The sequence below is a fragment of the Diceros bicornis genome, chromosome 26, assembly GCF_020826845.1.
Source record: "Diceros bicornis minor isolate mBicDic1 chromosome 26, mDicBic1.mat.cur, whole genome shotgun sequence".
Taxonomy (NCBI): domain Eukaryota; kingdom Metazoa; phylum Chordata; class Mammalia; order Perissodactyla; family Rhinocerotidae; genus Diceros; species Diceros bicornis.
This window is the reverse complement of record NC_080765.1, coordinates 30,015,181-30,038,986: the sequence shown is the minus strand read 5'-3', so window position 1 is coordinate 30,038,986 and position 23,806 is coordinate 30,015,181. Positions and strand designations below refer to the sequence as shown.

Genomic DNA, 23,806 nt, shown 5'->3' with positions numbered 1-23,806 from the left:
TGCAGTAGCTGAAAGGTGAGTTGGAATCTGGCCTTCTCACTTAGCCTGCTGTGTTATTTAAACTCTCTGAACTTATGCATATTCAATTGTAAAGTGAGGATAACTTTCTACCTTATAGCCATGTCCGTAAGGAATAAAGACCATAGTTGTAAATTACCTGATTCCCAAACTTGTTGTATATTGAAAGCTAGTTATTATCCTTGACATCAGAAATCACGCTCACAGTGGTCAGAGAAGTACAACTGGTGTCCATTCAGAAAGTGTTTACACTGAGTGTGGAAGGTAGAAACATAGCATAAGGCGTGTGGGACTCCGTGAGTCTCAGTTTGAGTGGATTCTGGACCTGCGGAGCCCAGGCTCCCCAAGAGATGGACCTTATTGTGTCTCACTCTGCATTTCTTGCCTTGTAGACTGTCATGTTGCACAGCTTTTATCCCCCCTTGATGCAACGCACATCATGGACCCTGGCTGCACCCTTCAAAGAGCAGCACCACCACCGTGGACCCAGTGACTCCATTGCCAACAACTACTCCTTGACGGCCCAGGACCTGAAGCTGAAGGACCTGGTGAAGGTCTACCAACCAGTCACCATCAATGTCCCTAGGGAAAGGATCATTCAGGGGCTGCCATCAGGTATTTCTGGCAGTGTGCTATACCAGCTCAGAATGGGGCTTTGGAGTGAGATTTCTAATCCTGGATTCTAGTTCTGGCTGTACCTCTTGCTGCAGCTAACTTTGAATAACCTCACAGAGCCTCAGTCTCCTCATCTATGAAATGGAAATGATTGTATTGGCTAATATTACGTTTACCATATACCAAGCACTGCTCTACGTGCTTGTGTTATTGATTGCTACATAAAAAATTACCCCAAAATTTAGTAATTTAAAACAACCATCATTTATTATCTCACAATTTTTGTGGTCAGGAATCTGGTCATGATTTAACTGGGTGGTTCTGGCTCAGAGTTTCTCACACGCGTGCAGTCAAGGTGTCAGCCAGGCTACAGTCATCTAAAGGCAACTAGGGAAGGATCCTCTTCCAAGTTCACTCACATCCTCAGGTCCTTGCTGCCTGTTGGCCACAGACATCAGTTTGCTGCCACATGGGCCTCTCTATAGCACAGTTCACAACCTAACTCCTGGCTTCCCAAGGAGGGAGTGAGGGAGAGAGCAAGAGAGAGAAGAGAGCCAGCAAGACAGAAACCACAGTCTTTTTGGAACTTAATTTTGGAAGTGACGTCCTATCTCTTTGGCCATATTCTGTTTGTTAGAGGTGAGTCACTAGCTCCAACCCATACTCAAGGGGATTGCGCAAGGGCATGACACCAGGAGGTGGGGATCATTGAGGGCCATCTTGGAAGCTGCTTACCCCAGCACTTTATGTGTATTAGTTTATTTAATCCCACTGGGTACACACAAACCTGCTTAAGGTTATCCTTTCGTAATTCTTGTTAGACGTATGTTGGAGCCTCTCAGTCTGCCCTCTGTCTCAAACTCATTTTTGTATTTTTTTTTTCTTTCTCTGTGCTGTGTCTGGGTACATTCCTCAAATATATCTTCTAATTCGCTAATTTGCTCTTCAACACTGTTTAGTCTTGAGTTTATTATGTCTAATGAATATTTTCTGTTTTAATGACAATATCTTTTCATTTCCAGATTTTGTAATTGGTTCTACTTATGGGTGCCACTCCTGCCAGTTTTTTATTCTATTCTTATGTGCATAGCCCTTTCAATATGACTTGGAGGATCTTAAACGTTTATTTTGGAACAATATTAGTATTGCTGTATTATTTCCATTTTGTAAATCTATCCCTCAATTGTTGAGTTCATTGGCTGTCTTTAGTGTTGGTTTTTCTCATGGATTCTGGGATTTTAGTTTGCAGGCTTATGTTGAGAGTTTTTTCACTTCTTGCTGCATGCATCCTCCCATTTTTTTTTTTGGAGGTATAATTCACATACAATAAAATGCACAGGTCTTAAGTGTTCAGTTAAGTGAATTTTGACAGTTGTTTATGCTATACAGCCACCACCCCAACAAGATACAGGGCATTTCCATCACTAGAGAAAGCTGCCCTCTGCCCATTTCCAGTCAATTTTCTCCCTTACCAACACCATCCCACCCCAGAGTAACCACGCTCTGATTTCTGTCACCACAGTAGTTTTGCTTGTTCTCAGATATAAATGTAATCATATTTACATTGATTGTAATCTTTTGACCCTTCTTAATCTAGCTTTTTTTTTCTTTTGCCTTCATCTGACCTCTTAGGACCCCAAATTAGTACCAGCTCTTCTTATTGGTGGCTTGGGACTCCCATCCTAAGGTGATATTTGGGGATCTCGTGGATCTGGTCCCTGAGGCTGTGTGAGGCTGGACCTAGTTATTATCAGCCTTTGTCTGCTATCTCTGGCCACCATACGAATTGAGGATCCCTGTGCTTTATCTGCATGGCAGAGCTGCTGTCTTTGCAGCCTGTCTTCATCAGTAGGGCAGCCTTGCTTCAACCCTGGCTTTATGCTGTGAGCCCAGCTCCAGTCTCCCCCAGTCATGGTGTGTTCTTGGATTCTGTGACTCCCCCAGGTATCAAACACCTAACTTACTTCTGCCTGCTTCCAGAAGCCGAGTTTATGACTTTTACTTCACACTCTGTTTATTTCTGGTCCACATAGAAAATCATCTTCTTGAATACTGCAGTGTCTTTTTAATTTTTAAAGAATATTTTGTCTATTAATGTTATATTTGGAGTCTATTGAGGCGCTCAAAGTATGAACTCAAAATACATCTTGACTGAGAGTCTTCAATTCTCTTTGATTCTCTCAAAATGTCAATTTAGTATTAGTATATCTTTAACACTTCTCTATTGTTAATTTTCTTAGGCTAGAGACTTAAGTAATAATATCTAGTTAAAGTTTAATAATAAGTTTTATATCATTTATTGAATTTATTTGTTGTTACCTTCTATTTATTGCAAATGATACCAGTTTTTCTATTTGTGATAATTACATAATATTTCCTTTAAAATAAATATAAGTTTAAAAGTCTGAGTCTACTTAAAGAAAAATGTTAAACAGTGATTTCCAATGTTTAGAAGATAGAGCATGCAGGACGGGAGAGTGAATCGAGTAGGCAGCTCTTAATACTTGTCACATGTATGGATGAATGGAAGGTGTGCTCACCTCCATTTCACAGTTGGGGAAGCTGAGGCCTGGAGTGATGAAGTCACTTATTCAGGGTCACACAGGTAATTAGTGGTGTAGGTGGGACCGGAACCCACATCTCCTGCCTCATCCCACCCCACCGAGTCCACTCTCCTTAGTGTGCTCCTGGACTGTCCTGAGAGTCATGTATCTGTGGACAGAGGATGGCCCAAGGCCACTCTCCAGCACTAAGGTCTTTCTTCTCCACTGTTCCAGCAACTGAAAGCTCATCAGAGCCCAAGAAGAAGAAAAGGAAGTTTTCCCCCCGAGACAAAGAGGATCCCACTAGGTAAGGTGTCACCGTGGGTGCAGGGGATTGCAGAACGCCAGGCTGAACTGAAGAAGGCTGTGGTCTCATTAAAGCCATACCTGCTTCTTGGCTTCAAAGCGTTCCTGAACAGCCAGTAATTCATATTTTCTTCCACCATCCCCTTAATCCATTTTTTTAAGGCTCTAAATAATTAACCAACTAAGCAAAACCAATACTAGCATACCTATGAGGGGTTTCATGGTTAGATGTCATCATTGAAGTACACACCTGTGCCATTCAGTGTTACAGAGGAGAAGGGCTGCTATTGCAGAGTGACTCTCATCAGGTTGGATAAAGTAGGCCTGACACAGCACCTCTGCGTAGACCCAGGGACTGAGTTTCATCTGCTTTTCAGGAGCATGTCGGCCTGCAGCTCCTCAGCCTCCTTGCCCAGGAAGAAGGAGATGGTAACATCTTTGACCCTCCCAGGAAGCAGACCAATGAGTCCAGAAGAACAGATTGATGTGATGTTACAGCAGGAGAGGGAAATAAAAAATAAAGAAACCAAACCATCTGAATCAGACTTGGAGGTATGTTCTTGTTGCGTCCTTTCTCTCAATTTGCCAAGTATTTTTCTTGGCATCTCAGTGATTCTAAACTGGGGGAGAACAGCAGAATCACTAGGGAAGTGTTTTAAAAATAGCAAAGTCCAGACTCCATGACAGACTACTGAATGTGAGGGTGTGTGAGTGTGTGAATTCTCTGCTCTAGGAAGTCTTAGAAATTGGTGCCTTTGGGTCCTCTTAGAACATAGATTGCAAAATGGCAGCCCGTAGGCAAGGGTTGCTAGATTAAAAAAAAAAAAAAAGACAAAACAAAAAACAGGGCACCCAATTAAATATGAATTTCAGATAAACAATGAATAATTTTTTAATATAAGTATATCCAACACATCTTATATTTTATCTGGCAACCCTACCATAGGCTGAATTTGGCCTATAGATGTTTTGAAAATGAAGAAAATCTCACATAGGCTAGATTTTTAACCTCTCTTGAAAAAATTAAAATATTTGAAGCTGAACAGTAACTACCTCCTTTAGAAGAGCAATATATTCTCCAGATTGTCACAGTCTCCACCTTTCCTTATTACTTTCATATCTCCAAACTACTTTCACTTATTAACATTACCTGCTTGGCTCCAAGTAGGGTTTGAGTTTCCAACCCCTACCTTAAAAGAACAACAACAAAACTTTAGAGCAAATAGCTTGTGAGTTTATGGTGTATAGTAAAATGATTAGTAATAAAAACTCATAGTGACTGAGTCTGTGCTCTTAGCAAATTTCCATGCTAAACCCTCTAGATGCTTGACCCCATTCAAGACCTGGGTATTATAATTATTCCTATCATCCAGGTGTGGAAATTGAGGTGTAGACTGTTTAAACAAGTTGCTCAAGATTACACATTCAGTAAGGGACAAAACTAGGACTTAGACCAGATCTGGCTGATACTAAAGTCTCTGTGCTCTTAAGACTTACGCAGCATTTCTCGAACTTGCCTGAAGATAAGAATCACCTAGGGTGCTTGCTGAAAAAAAATCCCAAACTGCCTGAGGAGGGGCCTGTGAATCTGCATTTTAACGAGAGCCTCTCTCCCCACCCCAGGCAGTTCCTATAATAGGGAAGTTTGGAGTTTTGTCCTGCATAAGCAGCTTTCGTTAAGGTTGGAGAAAGATGAGCTCAGCCTCCCCTGACCACAGACAATTGGCACTGAAGCTCAAAGCTGATTTCAAACCCTTTTCCTACACTTTGTGCTTCTCATCCATCTGAAATTACTCACATCTAGAGCCACTCAGCCATCCAGCAGCTTAGAGGCAAGCCCTAAACAAACAAAACTTCCTGAAGTCACCAGGTCACCGTGGCCATTTTTGTTCTGTTAGTGTGTTTGTGTTGCTTTTTGAAACTCCAGAGCCCCTGGTTGGTTAGAACTATCATAGGTCTCACTCGGACTTGGGGGATTTTTTCCCCACTGTCAGCTACAAGCCACAGGATCAAAGTGCTTTGTGGAGGATCATTGTTGTTGAGGAGGGTGAATTGTTTGAGAACATTTGAGGACCTTGTCATTCCTGTTCTTAAAGTTCACCAGATATGCTGCCTCCATCCTCAGTACTCATTCCACTGTTCCTATCCGCAAGGCATTTGACAAGTCCTTCCTCATACCCCACTGACATCTCTCTGGCTTTGGTTGAATCTTGGTGTCATGGAGAAAACTTGCTGGCCATCTCATTGCAGTGCATGTGAAGTGACAGGCCTGGAAAGCATGGTTGTAGTGAGTGAAGGGTGAGGATGGGTGCTGTGTGAACAGGCCCCTTGGTGGCTGACAGTTGTGGGTAGGTGGGTGGGCATGGTTAGCCATTTAATTGTGATCATTTTCTTGCTTGTGGTTTGTTTATGGAAGAGATACTATTACTATTTGACCAATGGAATCCGAAAAGACATGATTGCCCCCGAGGAAGACAAAGTGATGGTCCGGATTTCAAAGCTGATTTCTAATACTCTGCTGACAAGTCCCTTCCTGGAACCCTTGATGATCAGCCTTGTGGAAGAGAAGGACAATGACTATTACAGTAGCCTCATGAAAAGCATTGGTAGGCTGAGCATAAATGGGGTAGAGGGTTCCTATGTGGAGGGCACCTTCTTTTCTCTTATTTTCAGTCCTCCACTCTGGTTCCTCTGAAACACAAAAAGCTTCATTTAACTTTTAATTCAAATGCTCCCACCCATCACTCATGTCTACGCCACCACTTCCCACACTTCAATGTGTGTCCACTTAGCCTGGGGATCTTGTTAAAATGCAGATTCTGATTCAGTAGATCTGGGGAGGCTCCCCAGAGTCTGCATTTCCACCAAGCTCCCAGGTGAGGCCGATGCTCCTCACCCCAGGGCAACACTGTGAGTAGCAAGGGCCTACTCACAATTTAAAATCTAGCTCAAGACCTGCCTCTGAAGTATTTGTATCCCTCTTCAACCCTCAGTGGTCACTCCATTGTCTGCATTCATTGCACTTCTTGTCTCTACTCTCAAATCATCCTGCTTTGGAACTTCTCCTGTGCCATTATTTCTCTACTGCTATTTAACACTAGCATTGTCCTTTCATTTCTCATGAGTCTCGACTCCCTTGTTAGACTATTAGCCCTTTAATGGTGATGGATGTATTATTGACTCTCGCTCCCTTTCATTCTTAGCTTCATGTCTTGTGCACACACTAGGTCATTGGGAAACACTTGATGATGGTGAGTAATGTGAGAAACACATCAAAGGGAAGGGGCGATCATATTAGTTCCCCACTTTCCTATTTTATCTGGACAACAGCTGTCTTTACCAAGTTGTCTAGTTATTTTTAATTTCTAATTAACTTTTTAATGTTATCAGGGTAATGGCTCTTTTGTCTACTATAGGATAGAGCCAAGCTCATAAGGATAAACATGTAAAGACCTTCAAATTCCAGCCTCAACCTACTTCTCCAGTCTTATCACCTTGAACTCTACCACTTATACCTGATATTTCTGCCACAGAATAACTCACAGCTCATTGAGCATATTATACAAAAGTCATGGAATGGCGCTTCTTATCCTGTCTAACAAACTCCACCTCATTCTTTATGACCCAGCTCAAATGTTATTTCTTCTGTGAAGCTTTTACTAATCTTTCTTTCCTTAGCATGTGAAATATTCGATCTCTGAATTTCCATTCATAAGTGTCTGGTGTCATCCATTGTGTTGATTTTTTTTTGTAACTATTTTGGTGTGAGAAAACAATTAATGATTAATGAGCTATCAGCAAATACTAGATCATTGTCATGCATGATCCTAGATATCCTAACAGAACTCAACCCCAGGTACTAAGTTCTCCACACTGTGAAGTTGCGTCCCTCCTTCCCCTAAAGTATTTTCAGAAAGAAAACACACACAAACAAGAGTGGAGCTTCCTCAATTTAGTTATACCCAGTGGATTACCAATGACCTTGAATATGAGGGAGAATTTCCAAGTGTAAATGAACAGAGGTTCACTTACCTTCTAAGTGTTAAAGCTAATTGCATAGAGTGTTCAAGGTCCCTGTTTAATAAGAAAATGTTTGCCCTGTTGGTTATAGTTGATTACATCCTCATGGACCCAATGGAGAGAAAAAGGCTCTTCATCAAGAGCATCCCCCACGTGTTTCCTCAAAGAGTGATCCGGGCCCCTGTGCCCTGGCACAGTGTCTACAAGAATGCCAAGAAGTGGAATGAGGAGCATCTGCACATGGTGAACCCCATGATGCTCAGCCTGAAAGAACTGTGGTTTTCAGAGTAAGAAGTGCCTCCCCTCCCTTTTCTTTCTCCTCCTTAATTGCTTCCACACGTAGGAGAACATCTTATGCTAGGCACTGTGGGAGTAGCCCTGCCCTTGAAGTGAAATGACAAAAGTCCTACACCAAAAGTGCATATGAACAATAAGTGACAACTCTCCATGCAGGGTTAAGTGGCCCTCCTTTGTGCTCCCATGGGACCAGGCAGCTGTATCTAAGCACTGGAGCATACTGGTTAGGAGCACAGACGTGGAGCCGGCCTGCTCAGGTCCACATCGTAACCCTGTTGCTTCATAGGTGATATGGGTGTGTTATACCGCCTCTCTATGCCTTGTTTCCTCATTTCTCAATCTGGGATAATAGGAGTTCCTACTTCATAGGGTTGGTAGGAGGAATAAATAACTTAATACATGCAAAGTACTTAGAGTACTGCCTGATAAAATGTAAGTACCCAGTAAGTGTTAATTAACCCTTACCTCCATTATGACATGTATCACACTGAATTGTAATTGTATGTTTCCTCGTTTGTCTCTCTCTAGCCTGTGAGATATATGGCTGCTTGGGTCATATTCCTTTATGGAACTCAGTGCCAGCACGGGGTGGCAAGCAGTGGTCTCAGTTCTATTCATCAATGACTGACTTGGCCACAGTCACAGAGGCAGGAATCACTTTTTTTTCTCTTTCATTTTTCTAAATTGAGGTATAATTCACATATCATAAAATTCACCCTTTTAAAGTATACAATACAGTCGTTTTTAATATACTCACAAATTTGTGCAACCCTCACCACTATCTAATTCAAGAATATTTTCATTACCCCCAAAGGAAACCCTGTACCCATTAGCAGTCACTCCGCCTTCTCCCTTCCACTCAGCCCCTGGCAACCACTAATCTGCTTTGTGTTTCTGTGGATTTGCCTGTTCTGGACATTTCATGTAAATGAAATTATACAATATGTGGCCTTTTGTGTCTGGCTGCTCTCACTTAGCATAATGTTTTCAGGGTTCATCCACATTGAAACATGTATCAGTACTTCATTCCTTTTTATGACTGAACAGTATTCCATTGTATGGCCATACTGCATTTTGTTTATCCGTTCATCAGTTGCCCTGGGGAGAAAGACTGCCTTTTTTTACGGGTCCCTCAAGAGGGGACACAAATCCTGGTGGGAGAATGAGGCCACCAGAGTTCACTGAAAGTTCAGGCCAATGAAACAATGAGCTGGCGCCATCTGGGTTTTTAATTAGAAACATGAGAGGCAAATATGTTTATTTAATTTTGATTGGCTGAACTTATCAGTAGCTCAAATATTTTGTTTGGGAAGGATCTCTAGCTTTGACTATGTTTAGTCTTAACAAGGAAGTCTTGTTACTTGTGGAGCTTACTTGTTTTCCACATTCCCAGTTTTCCATATATTTTAAATAGGAATTGGGGGTGAAGTCAACCTGGGATGGATCCCACCAATGATAAGAGATAAGCGCCTTCCCTTCTTTGAACTGAATTCAGTTTTCTATGGCATTGGAGGTGCCAGTCAGGACACTGAAGAAGAGAGTAATTTTCTAATGAGGCAGAAGTGTATAGTAGTAATTTATAGAATGGGCTCTGAAGCTAAACTGCCTGGGTTCTGGTTCTTGCTCTGTCACTAATGACTTGTGTGACTTGAGGGAAGTTAATCTCTCTAGGTCCCTATTTCTTTATATGCAAAATGGGAATAATAACATTACTTATCTCATGGGGTTGTTGGGTGAAATGCTTAGAAAGCGCTTGGCATACAGTTGTTGTTCAATAAATGAAGGTACTGCTTTAACTACAAGCATGTTTATGGCCTCAAAAAATAAATTAATCTAGAAATTAAGGAGGAAGTCCATCTTGGGGTTGGTAAAATTGCCAGAAGCTCGGTGCCAACAGGATGTGCACGCGAGGTTAATTTGATCATGTAGTGAAGATGGCAAAATATTGAACCTATAGTTTCTACTGAGAAGAAAGGATTCTTACCACTTGCTTTTCATGGTTTCCTGAAGAAGATTATGTAGGCAACAAAGGCACAAAAGTGAACCAGAATCATTTAGAAGGTTTTTGTCAGCTAAACCAAACAATCAGCAATGAGAAAGATTTAAGGAAATGCTACAGAGCAGTTTTCTTATGTGATCTGCCTTATTTAACTTTAAAAAATCTAAGAGGTCACTTAGTGATCAGTGCAGGGTAAGGGATTTGGGGGCCAGAATGAGAGCTGTGGTCTGAAGAAAGTAGATTTTCTGGCCAATGTGAGAAGTTTGTTAGGATTCAATTAAAGATGAGTAATGTAATTACCAGGTCACGGTGACGAGGGCCATACTAGAATTGAGTATCAAATGTGTGTGGTGAGTGAGGTCCTCGGAGTTCTATCCTTCGCTGACAGTGCTTTGTGACTTGCCAGATAAGATGAAGACTAAGTTTCACCACAAAGGAATGGAAATGGAGGCTCTGGGATTTTAGGAGGATGAAGAAAAGTGCCTAATAGGTCATTACAGTGGATGATGAAAATGAGAAGCAAGAACTGAGACAAGCTGAGACAGTGAGCAAAGATCTAGTTGGGGAAGTGATAGGCAGTGATGGTTGAAAAGAGTGATTTATAAATGAATGGAATAGATTTCAGGAAGAGAAGTGGTGGCCCTGTGAACTGAAAACGGCCTTGGGGAGTGTGGTAAAGGGCAACACATCCATCGATCTGAGAGAAAGAGGAGACGCTAAGAGCCTCGTAGGAGAGGGCAGGAGGAGATGCACACGTTCATTCAACAGTATGTATTCAGGACCTGCATTGTGTAAGGCACTGTGCCAAGGGATGCTGTGTGTTTTGGTGAGCCTGCCAGCTGTCGGGGGTAGCTCTCTAGGGGTTTTTGTGGTTCAGACCAAAGCAGTCCTCCAAGTTGTCGTCAGTAGCACACCCAGAGGTCACATTGAGGAGTGGGTGGAACCCACTTGATCATGAAGGCGGTGTTTTGCTTGCTCTGTCCTCTGTGTCTTCCCTGTTGTAAAGAACTTTGATTTGTCCGTTTTATATCCCAGTTCCCAGCCAGCCAAATACCAGGTTGGTGCCACAACTCCACTCCCCAAATGGGTTATGCATAGGAAGGCTCAGTGAACACCTGTTGAGTTGGCTCATTTATCTACTTTTTGCAAGAGTTCTTGTGGACTCTCTACTCCCTCTTCATACTCCCAGATTTTTCAGATATAATTAGTTTTAATCTTCTTAAATCTCTCAGTGAAGAATGAGAACATGTGCCCTTTGAACCTGCCCTACAGACTTTGTTACTAAGTGTCTTTTCAGCTTAGGACATTTCTTCCTTTCTTTTGGCAGATTTAGAGACCTCAGGTTTGTCCGAAGAGCAGAATTACTGGCGGGAAAATTGCCTCTGCAGCCTCACGAGTATCAGGATGTGATCCGGAAACACTGCATGGAAGCGCGCCAAGTACTTCTCAACAAGTCAGTATCTGGCCTCAGAATGGGGCTACGTCACAGGATCATAAAGACTGAAAATTCTCTGAAGTGAAAACTGGTTTCCAGTCTGGGGGTTGCACAGAGTTTGCTGAGTTCCCACTGACATCTTTCTCTGTCCTCTTCCTTCCGTGTTCCCGTCCCTCGACAGCCTTTGTGTGTCCTCACGTCCACTGCTCTTCAGCCTTCACTCCTAGTCTCCTCTCTGTGAAACTCTCTTGTTACCATTCATTGTGAGGGTGCCACTTGCTTTCCTTCCCTCTGAAATCCTCTAGGCCCTGGGTTACTGGACAGTGCATTTGACCTGTGTTCAGTTGGCTCAGATAAACAGTTGCAATGTTCCAAGGTTAGGGGGTTTTCAGTTGCTTAGACAATTCGTTTTTCCTTTGCAAAGGTGAGCAGGACTATGTCCAAAGCCAGAGAAATTCTCTTATGTCAAATGATGATGATGGGGCCGGCCCCGTGGCTTAGCGGTTAAGTGCGCGTGCTCCGCTACTGGAGGCCTGGGTTCGGATCCCGGGTGTGCACCAATGCACTGCTTGTCTGGCCATGCTGAGGCGGCGTCCCACATAAGCAACTAGAAGGATGTGCAACTATGATGTACAACTATCTACTGGGGCTTTGGGGAAAAAAAGGAGGAGGATTGGCAATAGATGTTAGCTCAGAGCTGGTCTTTCTCAGCAAAAAGAGGAGGATTGGCATGGATGTTAGCTCAGGGCTGATCTTCATCACACAAAAAAAAATGATGGTGATAATACATACCATTGGGTTTTTATTATCAGAGAAAATGTATATGCAATAGCTAGCACATAGTAGATGCTCAATAAATATCGTAATTATTACCTCTAAACTATGACTATTACTAGTACTTCTCTGATTGCTAGAGTAGTAGTTTTCTAGCAATCAGAAAGAGGCATCATAGGATGAAAAGGCTAACCGTTCTCACTAGGAATTAGAAATTGGGGGAAGTAGGAAGAAAGGAACAATGAGGCATCCATTTCTTCTTTTGGTTTTCCAATTTCTACTCTCAACTTCTGAGCTGCCACTGCCACACTGGAGTTTCTCCTTTTAAGTATTCTTGCTTTTCTCCTCTTTCTCTCTTTCCCCGTATAAAGTCTGAATCAGAGGCCAGGCATCTACCAGGGAGAGAAGTTGGACAGAACATTCCAGTTTCTTATGCCGTTCACCTCGATCTCTGATTATAATGAAGAAACTATAGACTCTTTCAGCAGGACATGCCACTAATATCCCCTGTCCGTTTGTGTATCGCTAATGGAAGAATAGTCTCCCAATTCAAATCTTATTCCTTTCTTCCCAGGAAAGGGGTGTTGGCAGGTGAGATGGCCAGGCATATGAAAGTACCAATTTGCAAAGCTGCTTAGTGGGAAATGAGCCATCTGACCTGTCGCAGAGAGTGTGAAATGGCTGAGAGGACTTCTCGGAGCTTGGAAGATCTTCTTACTTGAATGCCCTCCTGTTTTTACAGGTGGATCCCCGCCTGTGCCCAGCTTTTTGTCTCACGGAAGGAGCAGTGGGTCCATTTTGCTCCCAAGAGCAGCTATGACTCCTCTCGGAACATTGAGGAATATTTTGCTTCTGTTGCATCCTTCATGTCACTCCAGCTCAGGGAGTTGGTCATTAAGTCTCTCGAGGACCTCGTTTCCCTTTTCATGATACACAAGGTATGTAGGGGACCCTTTTAATAGGAAACAGCCGAGATAAAATCAGGATTCTATCACGTAGGTCTTCAGCTGTAAGCCAGGCCAAAAAGTAAAATTCTTGGTTCGCACACACTTCAGGTGATTATTAGTTTATAAAAATGATTTCTTTAAATACACAGCAAGATTTCCTGAGATAATTACGTACTACTAAATTGGTAAAAATCTACAGAAGTGGTGAAGTTGTTAAGAAAGTTTAAAGAAAGATGGAATAAAATGGAATACATATCTCTTACAGTAGTGGGAGTGGTCACTTTTTTCATCTGCTCTGTTACAAGAAGGGGTTGAAAAAGCTTTGTTATCTATCTTTGGCTTGATATTTAGGGAGTGTTGTATATATTCATTGCAGATATAGACTTTTATTCTTTGGTCTTTGAAAGGGGCACCCCTAAAAACAAAAGGCTTTTTTTGATGTAGTTAATAACTTCCTTCATGAAACTACTTCAGTGAAGTCAAAATAAAAAGTAAAAACACTAAGTCCTGGTTTCCAAAGCATCATAACCTCCCATAAATGTAGCCTAGGGATTAAAGAAGATTCTTTAGATGTTATACCACGTGCACATTTTACCTTAAAAAGAGTAATAAGAATTAAAATTTGCCTGGTACAAAACGTTAAACTTTAGCCATTTTTCCAAATGAAGTAAAGATGAACAATTGACCTTTTGCTCGAAAAATATAGAAAGCAATGCTGCTGAATTTATTTATTTATTTATTTATTTTTTTAAATTTTTTGTTTATTGCAGTAACATTGGTTTATAACATTGTAAAAATTTCAGGTGTACATCATTGCACTTCTATTTCTGCATAGATTACATCATGTTCACCACCAAAATACTAATTATAACCCATCACCACACACATGTACCGAATTATCCCTTTCACCCTCCTCCCTCCCCCCTTCCCCTCTGGTAACCACCAATCCAATCTCTGTCCCTATGTGTTTGTTTATTGTTGTTATTATCTACTACTTAATGAAGGAAATCATGCGGTATTTGACCTTCTCCCTCTGACTTATTTCACTTTGCATTATACCCTCAGTGTCCATCCATGATGTCACAAATGGCTGGATTTCATCGTTTCTTATGGCTGAGTAGTATTCCATTGTGTATATATACCACAGCTTCTTTATCCATTCGTCCCTTGATGGGCACTTAGGTTGCTTCCAAGTCTTGGCTATTGTGAATAACGCTGCAATGAACACATGGGTGCATGTACCTTTACAAATTGGTGTTTTCAAGTTCTTTGGATAAATACCCAGCAGTGGGATGGCTGGATCATATGGTAGTTCTATCCTTGATTTTTTGAGGAATCTCCATACTGTTTTCCATAGTGGCTGCACCAGTTTAAACTCCCACCAATGCTGCTGAATTTAGACTGCAGTGTTTGCCCTCTAACAAGGACCAGTCTGTAGATGTCGTTGTCATCATCTACTTTGCTAAGCAGGAGAAACTCAGATGTGGGAGCAAGTGTCACTCTAAAACTCCACACAAAGGGAAAAGTAAAATCTTCATATGTTTGAAAGAAGGGGAAATTTATGGATATTTGATACATAGAGTTCAACAAATTTTTATCAATGATCCTTAAACAGATGCAGAAATCTCTAGAATCAGTAGACAAGTACTTTACAGCTGCCCTATGCCAATTTCATTAGGCACTGTAGTTTATGAAAGGTATCTTGCATTACTAGCTTTCGTAGGGAATTAGAAATATCTTCATGTCAATATTTCTTGTTGTAGGAAGTTTGACATTTCAAGCATCTAAAATGGACTGTATACTCATTAGCAACTCCATTTAAGATGTACAGATAACTGTTTATACTTTTGTATTCAGTCAATGAATTTTTATTGAGCACCTACTATGTGCTAAATTCTGTCTTGGGTATTTTAGAGGAGGTACATAGTTCAGACACAGATCATGCCCTCAAGTTTAGAGTCGAGTAGAGAAGAGAAGATGTGCGTATAAATCTCAACAAGAAAGAAAGATAAAATAAAATGCCTTGAGAGGTGGAAATATGGGAGTTCCAAAGTGGAAGAGATTATATCTTGCTGGGGAATAGGATTCCCAGAGAAGGAGATTTTGAGCTGAATTTTGAAGGATCGAAGGACTTAGAAATTAGGATGCAGGAAGTTCCAAGCAAAGTAAACAAAGTGAATAAAAGCTTTGAGGAAGGGGGAGAGGATGAGCTCAGGGTGGGCTCAGCCATACCCAGCCCTTATTTTAAACATGAACAGTGCATGGGTACCTTTCATTTCCTTTTCTGGTGCTCATGTAGTCCTATGAATGGGTAAAATTCACTCTCTTGATTCTGGAAGGCCCCGTTTTGTGACAATTACCATGTCTTATATCTCCTGAAGGATGGGAATGATTTCAAGGAGCCCTACCAAGAGATGGAGTTCTTTATACCTCAGCTTATCATGATCAAACTTGAAGTCAATGAACCCATTATTGTCTTTAATCCATCTTTTGATGACTGCTGGGAATTAATACACAACTCTTTCTTGGAAATTATTAAAAGCTCTGAAGGGATCCCCAAGGTATAGTATTCACTTAGTCATTTGTTTGTACTTTTATTCACTTATTGAATAAAATATATTTAAAATGGCTGCTGTACAAGGCCCAGTTGGTGAGATATTCAGTTAGAGGAATTTCACTTTGGGAGATACATCCTGAGGACACCCCCTTGACCCCAGAAAGAGGATTTGGACCATAAAAAATGGCCAGACATCCCAGAACTGTGCTTTTAACAAGGGCACTAAGAGTTACCTTGTGAGAGAGTAGAGTTCCCCCCATGATGCCAACCTCAAAGGGGCAGATGTGTCCCAAGACATATGCAACTTGGGTTAATAATTCTTTTTTTTGTGTGTGTGTGTGAGGAAGATCAGCCCTATGCTAACATCTGCCAATCCTCCTCTTTTTTTTTGCTGAGGAAGACTGGCCCTGGGCTAACATCTGTGCCCATCTTCCTCCACTTTATGTGGGACACCACCACAGCATGGCTTGCCAAGCAGTGTGTTGGTGTACGCCCGGGATCCGAACTGGCGAACCCTGGGCCGCCGCAGCGGAGCGCACGCACTTAACCGCTTGCACCACTGGGCCGGCCCCCGGGTTAATAATTCTTGATGGATCAATTGCCATGAACTCGCCAAGAATCTTAATAAAACTGTATGTAATTTAGTTCTTGAATTCCCCTGTGTCTGTTTGTTTAACCACTGTAGGTGTCTGGGGGAGAGGTTGAAGCTTCCCTTCCAGGCCCAAGCCATTTCCAGTTTCCTTTCCAGGGTGGCATTACTAATCAGATTCTAGATGTTTATTAGCAGACCTTTAGTACTGGGCAGGATAACCCACATGAGTGTGAGTCTTCTGTGCTCCATCTTATTCTATTTTTCTCTGGGTGGTTTGTGTGGAAGGAGGGTCAGTGGCCAGCCCCACGTAGGGAAGGGACCTGTGCAGTATTTCTCTCTCTCTTTCTCTCTCTCCAGGCATTATGTATGATGCTTGGATGCTCTTAAGAACTCTTCTCTTTGCAATCCTGTACTTAGAGAGTTCTAGATATTCGAGTTGGGATTTGTAGAGAAGTATGTGAAGCCATATGATTTCACTAGGGAACTCTAAATTTGGGGTTTTAAACCTAACCAAGCCTGGTTAACAAGAAAACTGAATGTATGGATGGGGAAGAAACAGTAGGCAGCTCTCCTACAATTAATTTCCTTAGGAAGGAAATGAAACAGAAGTCCCTGTAATTTGGAAGGATAAGTATGGGGCTTAGGGACAGATTAAGTGCACACCATTTGAGTTCTCCTTCACTGCTGTTGATCAACAATGTTTGCAAGCAGCTGGGCTGGGAGAACCCAGAGCTCATGTGGCTGCTACTGCAAACAGCCCGGCATGGGCTGGTAGTAGATTTAGTGGATTGTAATGCCGAGAAGACAAAGTCACAGGTTACAGTTGGTACCAGGTTCGAAAGCTAAGCTAAGTGAATGCCAATGACTTTATCAGACTATGAGAAAAAGCAGGCGAGGTCCAGAGTTCTCCATCTAGAGATTCCTGCAGCACTGGCTCCCACCCTGAACCCCTCAGACTGTTTTATCTCTGAACTGGGTAGTGAAATTTTAAAAGAATAGTCCCTCAGATTGAATATTTAAGAACAGCAACAGGTGGATAGTACCCCCACCCCCTACTAGTCTTGCCTTATAGATGGTTAAACATGAATTTTAAAAGTTGGAAAAAACGTCAACGTGAGATGTTTGAAAATAGCACTCAAGGTGCAGAAGGAAAGCATATTTATGAGAAAATTACTAAAGGAAACCAAAGTAAATATTAGAAAATATTTGTCTTAGGAAAAACTAAGAAAATTATGGATGCTTTAATACTGACTGAAATGAAAAGGTGAATGAGAGGCACAGATAAGATGAAGCTGGATGAGATAAGAGAAGGGTTTTGTAACACTAAAAATGCAATAAGCAGAATTTAAATCAGCATTAGCATGCATGTCGATGCATTACTTTCATAATCAGAGAAAATATATATTACTTTGGCAAGAGGCTGTTCGGGCCCGTCTTTCTCCTGATGGCAGAATTCTCTCAAAGTGCCAGGGAAATGTCCAAGTCAGAGAAGTGTGCAGATGTAAGCACTGAAGATGTTGACAGAACTGAGGAGTGCAGGATCAGAGATACAGGGAGATAAGCAGAGAGTAACAGTAATTACCTGGAAGGGGCCCTGTTGTTCTCAGCTCAGTTTTACAGACTGCTCTGCAGGGCATGGAAGAACCAGCCACATTTAAAGGGCATCAAGAGATGTTGCTTCCTCTTTCGATTGAAGACTTTTCTCAAGAGACAATCCATTATCCTGCCCACATGTGACCTGTTGCATGGCCTAGATGCACCAGTTGTGCTGCCCTAACCCATTTCATCCACACAATTGACAAATGCCAGATGGCCATTGTCTGCAGCATGGCCACAGCGAAGAAGTTGCACCTCCACCAGCTTAAAAACCTTTGGATTGTCCGAAGAGGGAGGACACCGATCGTTTGCACTTGCTTTTTCCCCTTTCTAAATTGATACATTCTCGTCAACAGCATGTAACTCATATAACTCAGTAAAGCACTCTGAAGATCTTTTCTGAGACCAATCACTAAAAACTTTCTTAGCACAGAGGGCTGTGGAAAGCAGTGGGTCCCCAGCAAGGACCTTGCAGGCTGCATGAGAACATGCAAATGAGAACATTCTCAGACACTTAGGTGCCATTAAGAAGTTGGAGAGTTTGAATTCTCAGAAAGATACTGTTAGTGTCTCATAATCATAAAGCCACAGCTTTTTTTTTTCCTGAGCTGAGAGGAGAATCTAGTATCTCTCTCCTTTTCTTCAGATGAAAAGACAGAAGACAGAGAAGTAGCTTACCTAAGGTCACATAGTCAGTTAGTGGCAGAGTCAGAATTAGAACCCGTGTCTCTAGTAGCTTTTCAATAGACAGAAAAAGTGGGTGGTGGGGAAGAGGGGAACGGAAGTACCACTATAACATTCATTCACTCACACAATATTTGTTGAACACTTACCGTGTGCCAAGCTCTTGTTGGGTCTTTCACAATGGTGAAGAAGTCAGATATGATCTAGGCCCTCATGGTATTTATATCCCATGACAGACGCAGAACAGCTCGTTAGACATTCATTTAATTACAGTTGTGAAGAGCGCCAAGTAGAAGAAGCTCAGAATGTGAGCTTTAAGCAGGGAAACTAATATCCACTGGGCAATCAGGGGGACTCTCTAAGGACATGAGATGGAAAGGAGCAGGGATTTGAAAGATGAGTAATCCAACAGGAGGGAGAGGAGAGAAAATAGAGGCAAAGGGAACAGCGGGGTGATTCCAGCACTGTCCAAGAGGAAATAGAGTAAAAATGCAGCTGGTGTCCCTGGAAATGAGTCTTTGCAGGAGAGTGTGCATTTTGGTGCTGTCTCCCTTCTTGTGTCTTGTGGATGTCTTGTGACATCCAAAAATGGTTTCTATCTTTAGGTGGAATCTATCCTGTTCCCGGAGTTGAAAGGATATAACCTGATTCTTGGAACCGTTAACGCTGAAGAAAAACTGATTTCTGATTTTCTAGATCAAACTTTCGAGGTATTTCAGAAAAACCAAGTTGGCCCCTGCAAGTAAGTTGGTTTAGTTGTGACTTAGCCTTTTTTGCATTGGTTTAGAATTCTTAACTATCTCCAAAGAAATAATCCCTGTTTCCGCACACCTGAAACAATACATAAGACTAGGCAGTGCTTACATACATAGGTATTACTATTTATCCCTGTTTTACAAGTGAGAAAACTATAAGTTTCCCAATTTACATAGCAAATAAATAGGAGAGTCAGAATTCAAATGCAATTATAGGTCCACCTCCATTATCTAAAAGCCATGGAGCATTTAGAAATTTCTGGATTTTAGGAAAGTTATAACATAATGCATATGTCATATATTATGATGCAGCTTCAGCAAGATCTGTGGCAGCACCCCTTAGTTAAATGCATTGATATTTCTGCAGTGACAACTATGAATATTCACGCAAATAGCCTCACATCAGTTTAGGCCAGCTTTTGCTATCAAATGAATTTTGGAGCAACTTTCTGTTTTCAGAGCTTTTTGGACTTCGGAATTAAAGAAGAGGGATTGAGGACAAGTCATCTGAATGCTCTTTAATCATCCCACTCTAGAATATTTCGCAGATGCTCACGTGAGCAGTCCCTAGTGTAGTGTGATCATGTAATGCAGCTTCCAAACTGAGACAAGTACTTGAGCGTGAAGGGGGTGTTACTAGCAATTGCAATGGGACAACAGGTGTAGACCTAGACTGTCCCAGGCAAACCAGGACATATGGTCACCCTAACCTGGGGTCTCTTGACTGCGGGTCTGTTGATATTTTAGACCAGAAAATTCTGTATTGTGGGAGGCTGTCCTGTGCGTGGTAGGATGTTCAGCAGCATCCCTGGCCTGTACCTATTAGATGCCAGTAGAACCCTCCCCGAGTTGTGACAACCAAAAATTACCCCCAGTTGAGAACTGCTAATTTGGTCTGAAAATCGTGGCCTCAGATTTGGAAGCTCTGCTCTCGTGAATTTGATTTGGGGGCATCTATTTGAAACCTCTGTTTTCCCTGTTCATGGAGTCTTATACATAAAGTTGTGTTTCTGGACTGACAATTCCATGGGCTTCTCCTTGTGTCTCAGAGTCAGAGTCTCTGAAGTGTTGACCAAGTCTTGGAAGTGTGCTCCTGGGCCCCACAAAGTTAATTCTGCTTATTCCATATCATCTTTATTTTAATTCAAACTTATTTTAAGTCAGAGCATCCCAAATACATCCTCCTATTTGGGGGAATCTGTCCAGCTATTTTTGCATGATCCAATAATAGACAGAGGGAAACTTAATTTTATTCGATAGATTTTAGGTTTATTGGTTCCAATTTTTTCATCTTAAAATTTAGATATAGAATATTAGAGCTGGAAGGAGGGATTAGAAGTCGTATTTATTGCACATTCACTATATGTCAGGCATAGTATTAATTGCTTAATATATACATTATTACAGTTAAGCTTTACAACCATCCTATGAGGTTTTATCATTTCCACTTAAAATTAAAGACACCGATCTTTGAAAAAGAGAAATATCTCGTCTGAGTTCATGCAGCTAGGAAGTGGCAAAATTGAAATTTGAAACCAAAGTTCTGAATTTCAAGTTCAGTGTATGTTTTGCCATATTATATTTCTGTTTCTTGGTTTGGGCTAATGTTTGTGATATTATCTCTTCATTTGCCATCTGATTAATCTAATTGGTGACTTGGATTTGTATCTTTGATTTTATGCTCTTCAATATGGAAGATACCTAAATGCATACAAAAAGTATGATGACTTATTGGATAACATGGCAGAGCAAGGGATCACTGCATTCCTAAAAGAAAATCATGAAATTGAGGATTTTGTGACGGTAGGAGATGCCACGTGACATTTCATATCTTGATAATATATGCTGCAGACAATCCAATGAGTAGTCAGTGTGTTTCGCTGATGTATATACTGTGCTCAGCCTTGGACTAGGTTGGCTGGGGGTGAGGCTGGGGTCAAATGCCTAGAGGCTAAAGGCAAATTAAGCTACTGAATGTGCTCCTTTCTACAGAGGATCAATAGCATAAAAAAGCGGAGAAATGAAATCGCATCCATGCACATTACCGTGCCTTTGGCCATGTTCTGCCTTGATGCCATGACCCTAAATTATGATCTCTGTGAGCGAGCCCAAAATCTTAAAGACCGTCTGATTCAATTCCAAGTGGATGTAAACCGGGACACCAACACCAGGTATTGTTATCGTGTGCAGAGAAGTAGCAACAATATTTGGCATGAACAGGAGAATGGAAAAATGGCCAGAACTTGCACCTTCCAGCAATGACTAGACAGAACTTCTAGTTCAAGTTGTTTCTGCCCCAAAGTGAGGGTGGCAGGGTATTCAGGTTCAGGCTAGAAGGTGAACAGTAAGGGAAAAACTGCATAGGGCTTGGAGTAGGAAGGTAGAAAGCATCCTGAGGCAGTCCATCTCTGATCCTTCAGCCTTTGCTGGTCCAACACTGAACCAAACACCATGGTCAAGAGGATGACCTAGATCTGGGCTGTATTCCCATCTCGGGGGTGGATGCCAGCCCTGCCTAAATCACATGAACTGACAAAGGGAGAGGGGATTCCCCGAGAAGACTTAGGGTGTGGTTACCAGAAGAGGGAATGATTCTAAGAGGCTGGGACCGCAGCTGTTTGCTGCTATGTCTCCATTTGAACATTACAAAATGATTAATCCATGTTATTCTAGCTCTCTTCCTCAGAGTGCTTTAAACTATAAACTAAGATGATTAGTAATAATGACTACTATTAATATGATGTTATATATTGCATTATTCATATATATAAATACATATAATTTTAGCATTTTATAGCACTTTAAGATTTACAAAATACATATTAGAAACTCATCAGCAAATTAATGATAATAATACCTACTGTTTTTCCAGCACACATTATAGTCCAGGCACTGGGTAAACATTCTGAACTTTATGGAGCCAATCAAGTCTTTGCAACAACCCTAAGAGGTTGTTCATTATTCTCTTCGTTATGTCGGTGAAGAAACTGAGACTCTGAGAGGTTAGCAAGTGGCACACCAGGGCTTAACCTAGTTTATTTTGACCCCATAGTCCATGTTCTCTACCACCACACTCAGCTTTCTCACTGAATGCTGGGATTTCTGGTTTTGAAGCCAGAAGACTTGGTTTTGAATGCAAGATCTTCCATTTACTATCTGTGTGTCCCCTGGCTTCACCTCTTGGATCTTTAGTTTCTTTACCTATAGAATAAAGATTTGGGACTAGGACAGTAAAAGGTTTTCAGCCTTCACACCGCTAAGACATTTTCTTGGGAAAGTTTGAACATGAAATTTTTTTTTTTTGTAAGCAATAGTCCATTTATTCCTGTCAAGTCAAAGCATCATGGTGCCTTGGTTAGTCAGTGCATCCATCCTCATCAAAATGAATGTATAAATTCCTTAGGCCTTTTTAATATAAGTGAAAGTAAGGGTCCCTTTGTGAACCCATGGATTTCTAAAGATGCAGAAACCCCAGGTTGGTGGCTGAGTTCTGAAGTTTCTTTCTGCCTTAAAAATAGTGACTCTGACTCATTTGACCTTCTCAACAACCCCATAAGACAGGTAAGACAGATATAAGACCCCTTACTGAAGGGAGGAGAAAATGAGACTCAGAAAGAGAAACTAACTTGCCCAAGGAATTGAGTTTGAATTTGAGTCTTCTGATCCCAAACCCCATCCTTGCCACTTCGTTGTTCTGTCATTGCTGAGTGGGGTGCCTCCCTGTTTCCAGTGATTAAGTGTACCCTAGAGTGGGGTGCTCTGGGCATAAAGGCAGGGGGACACCTTGGAGTGCATTGGTAGGAAAGTGGGCATGACATTCATATTCACTACAGGTACATTGGTCTGAAGTTGCTAGAACAATGACCTGAAGTGTTGACCGGAAACACAAGGCCCTGAGTAGAGATATAAGAAATTATCTCTTTGGTCTGGTTGGTTGTTTCCTTCGGGGTGAGAAGTCTTGTCCAAACAATGACAGTGAGGTAGAGGCCACAGATTGATGCAAGCTTTGTTGGTCTTCCTTCTGCCATCCCCTATACCAGACAGAGAATAGCCTTGTGCTTATGGGACCCCTGACCTTTTAGATTTTCCGTGATATTATCAGTCCGTGTAGAAGGCAGTGTTTCCTGTCCTCGGCTTATCCCTGGCATTGCTCAGGTGTTAGGTTGGTCAGATTCCTGATATTGTCAACCCATGTTCAGGATCTTGTAGAGGGTCTAGTAGTCAGTGGGTCTGCCACCACCCTTCTGGGCCCCCTGAGAGGCTGATAGCTAGTAACCCTGTGAAATTTACTCTCTGCATTCTCATACAAAGGGAATAAGGTTGGATTCTCATCAGATAGGAGTCTATCAGACCAATAGGATCTACCTGTATTAGTTAGGCTAGGCAAGATGCTGTAACAAATAGACCCAAGATATCATGGTTGAACATAGAAGAACATAGAAGTGTTTTTCTTGCTCAGGGGAGATCCAGATTGGTGGGGGAGACCTGCTATATGCATTCAGAAACTCAAGCAGATGATGACTTTACATCTTCAACCTATAGCTTTCAAGGTCAGTCTAAGTATTGACATCCTCGACAGCTGGGAGGAGGAAAGAGCATGGAGGAATATGCAAGGACAGTTTTATGGGCTGCACCTGGAAGTGATACTCATCACTGCTTCCTGCTTCC

The 23,806-nt window shown here is 41.7% G+C and overlaps 1 protein-coding gene across 1 annotated transcript in view; it reads left to right on the top strand.

Annotated features, from left to right (window-relative positions):
• The window catches only part of DNAH3 (dynein axonemal heavy chain 3), a 167,446-nt gene that overhangs the window by 4,343 nt on the left and 139,297 nt on the right, over positions 1-23,806 (top strand). Inside the window, 11 exon segments of the mRNA XM_058569907.1 lie at positions 411-633; positions 3,411-3,483; positions 3,860-4,034; positions 5,899-6,088; positions 7,594-7,789; positions 11,126-11,251; positions 12,750-12,945; positions 15,336-15,515; positions 18,989-19,125; positions 20,836-20,941; positions 21,131-21,309. Coding sequence (XP_058425890.1) covers positions 411-633; positions 3,411-3,483; positions 3,860-4,034; positions 5,899-6,088; positions 7,594-7,789; positions 11,126-11,251; positions 12,750-12,945; positions 15,336-15,515; positions 18,989-19,125; positions 20,836-20,941; positions 21,131-21,309 — 1,781 coding nt within the window.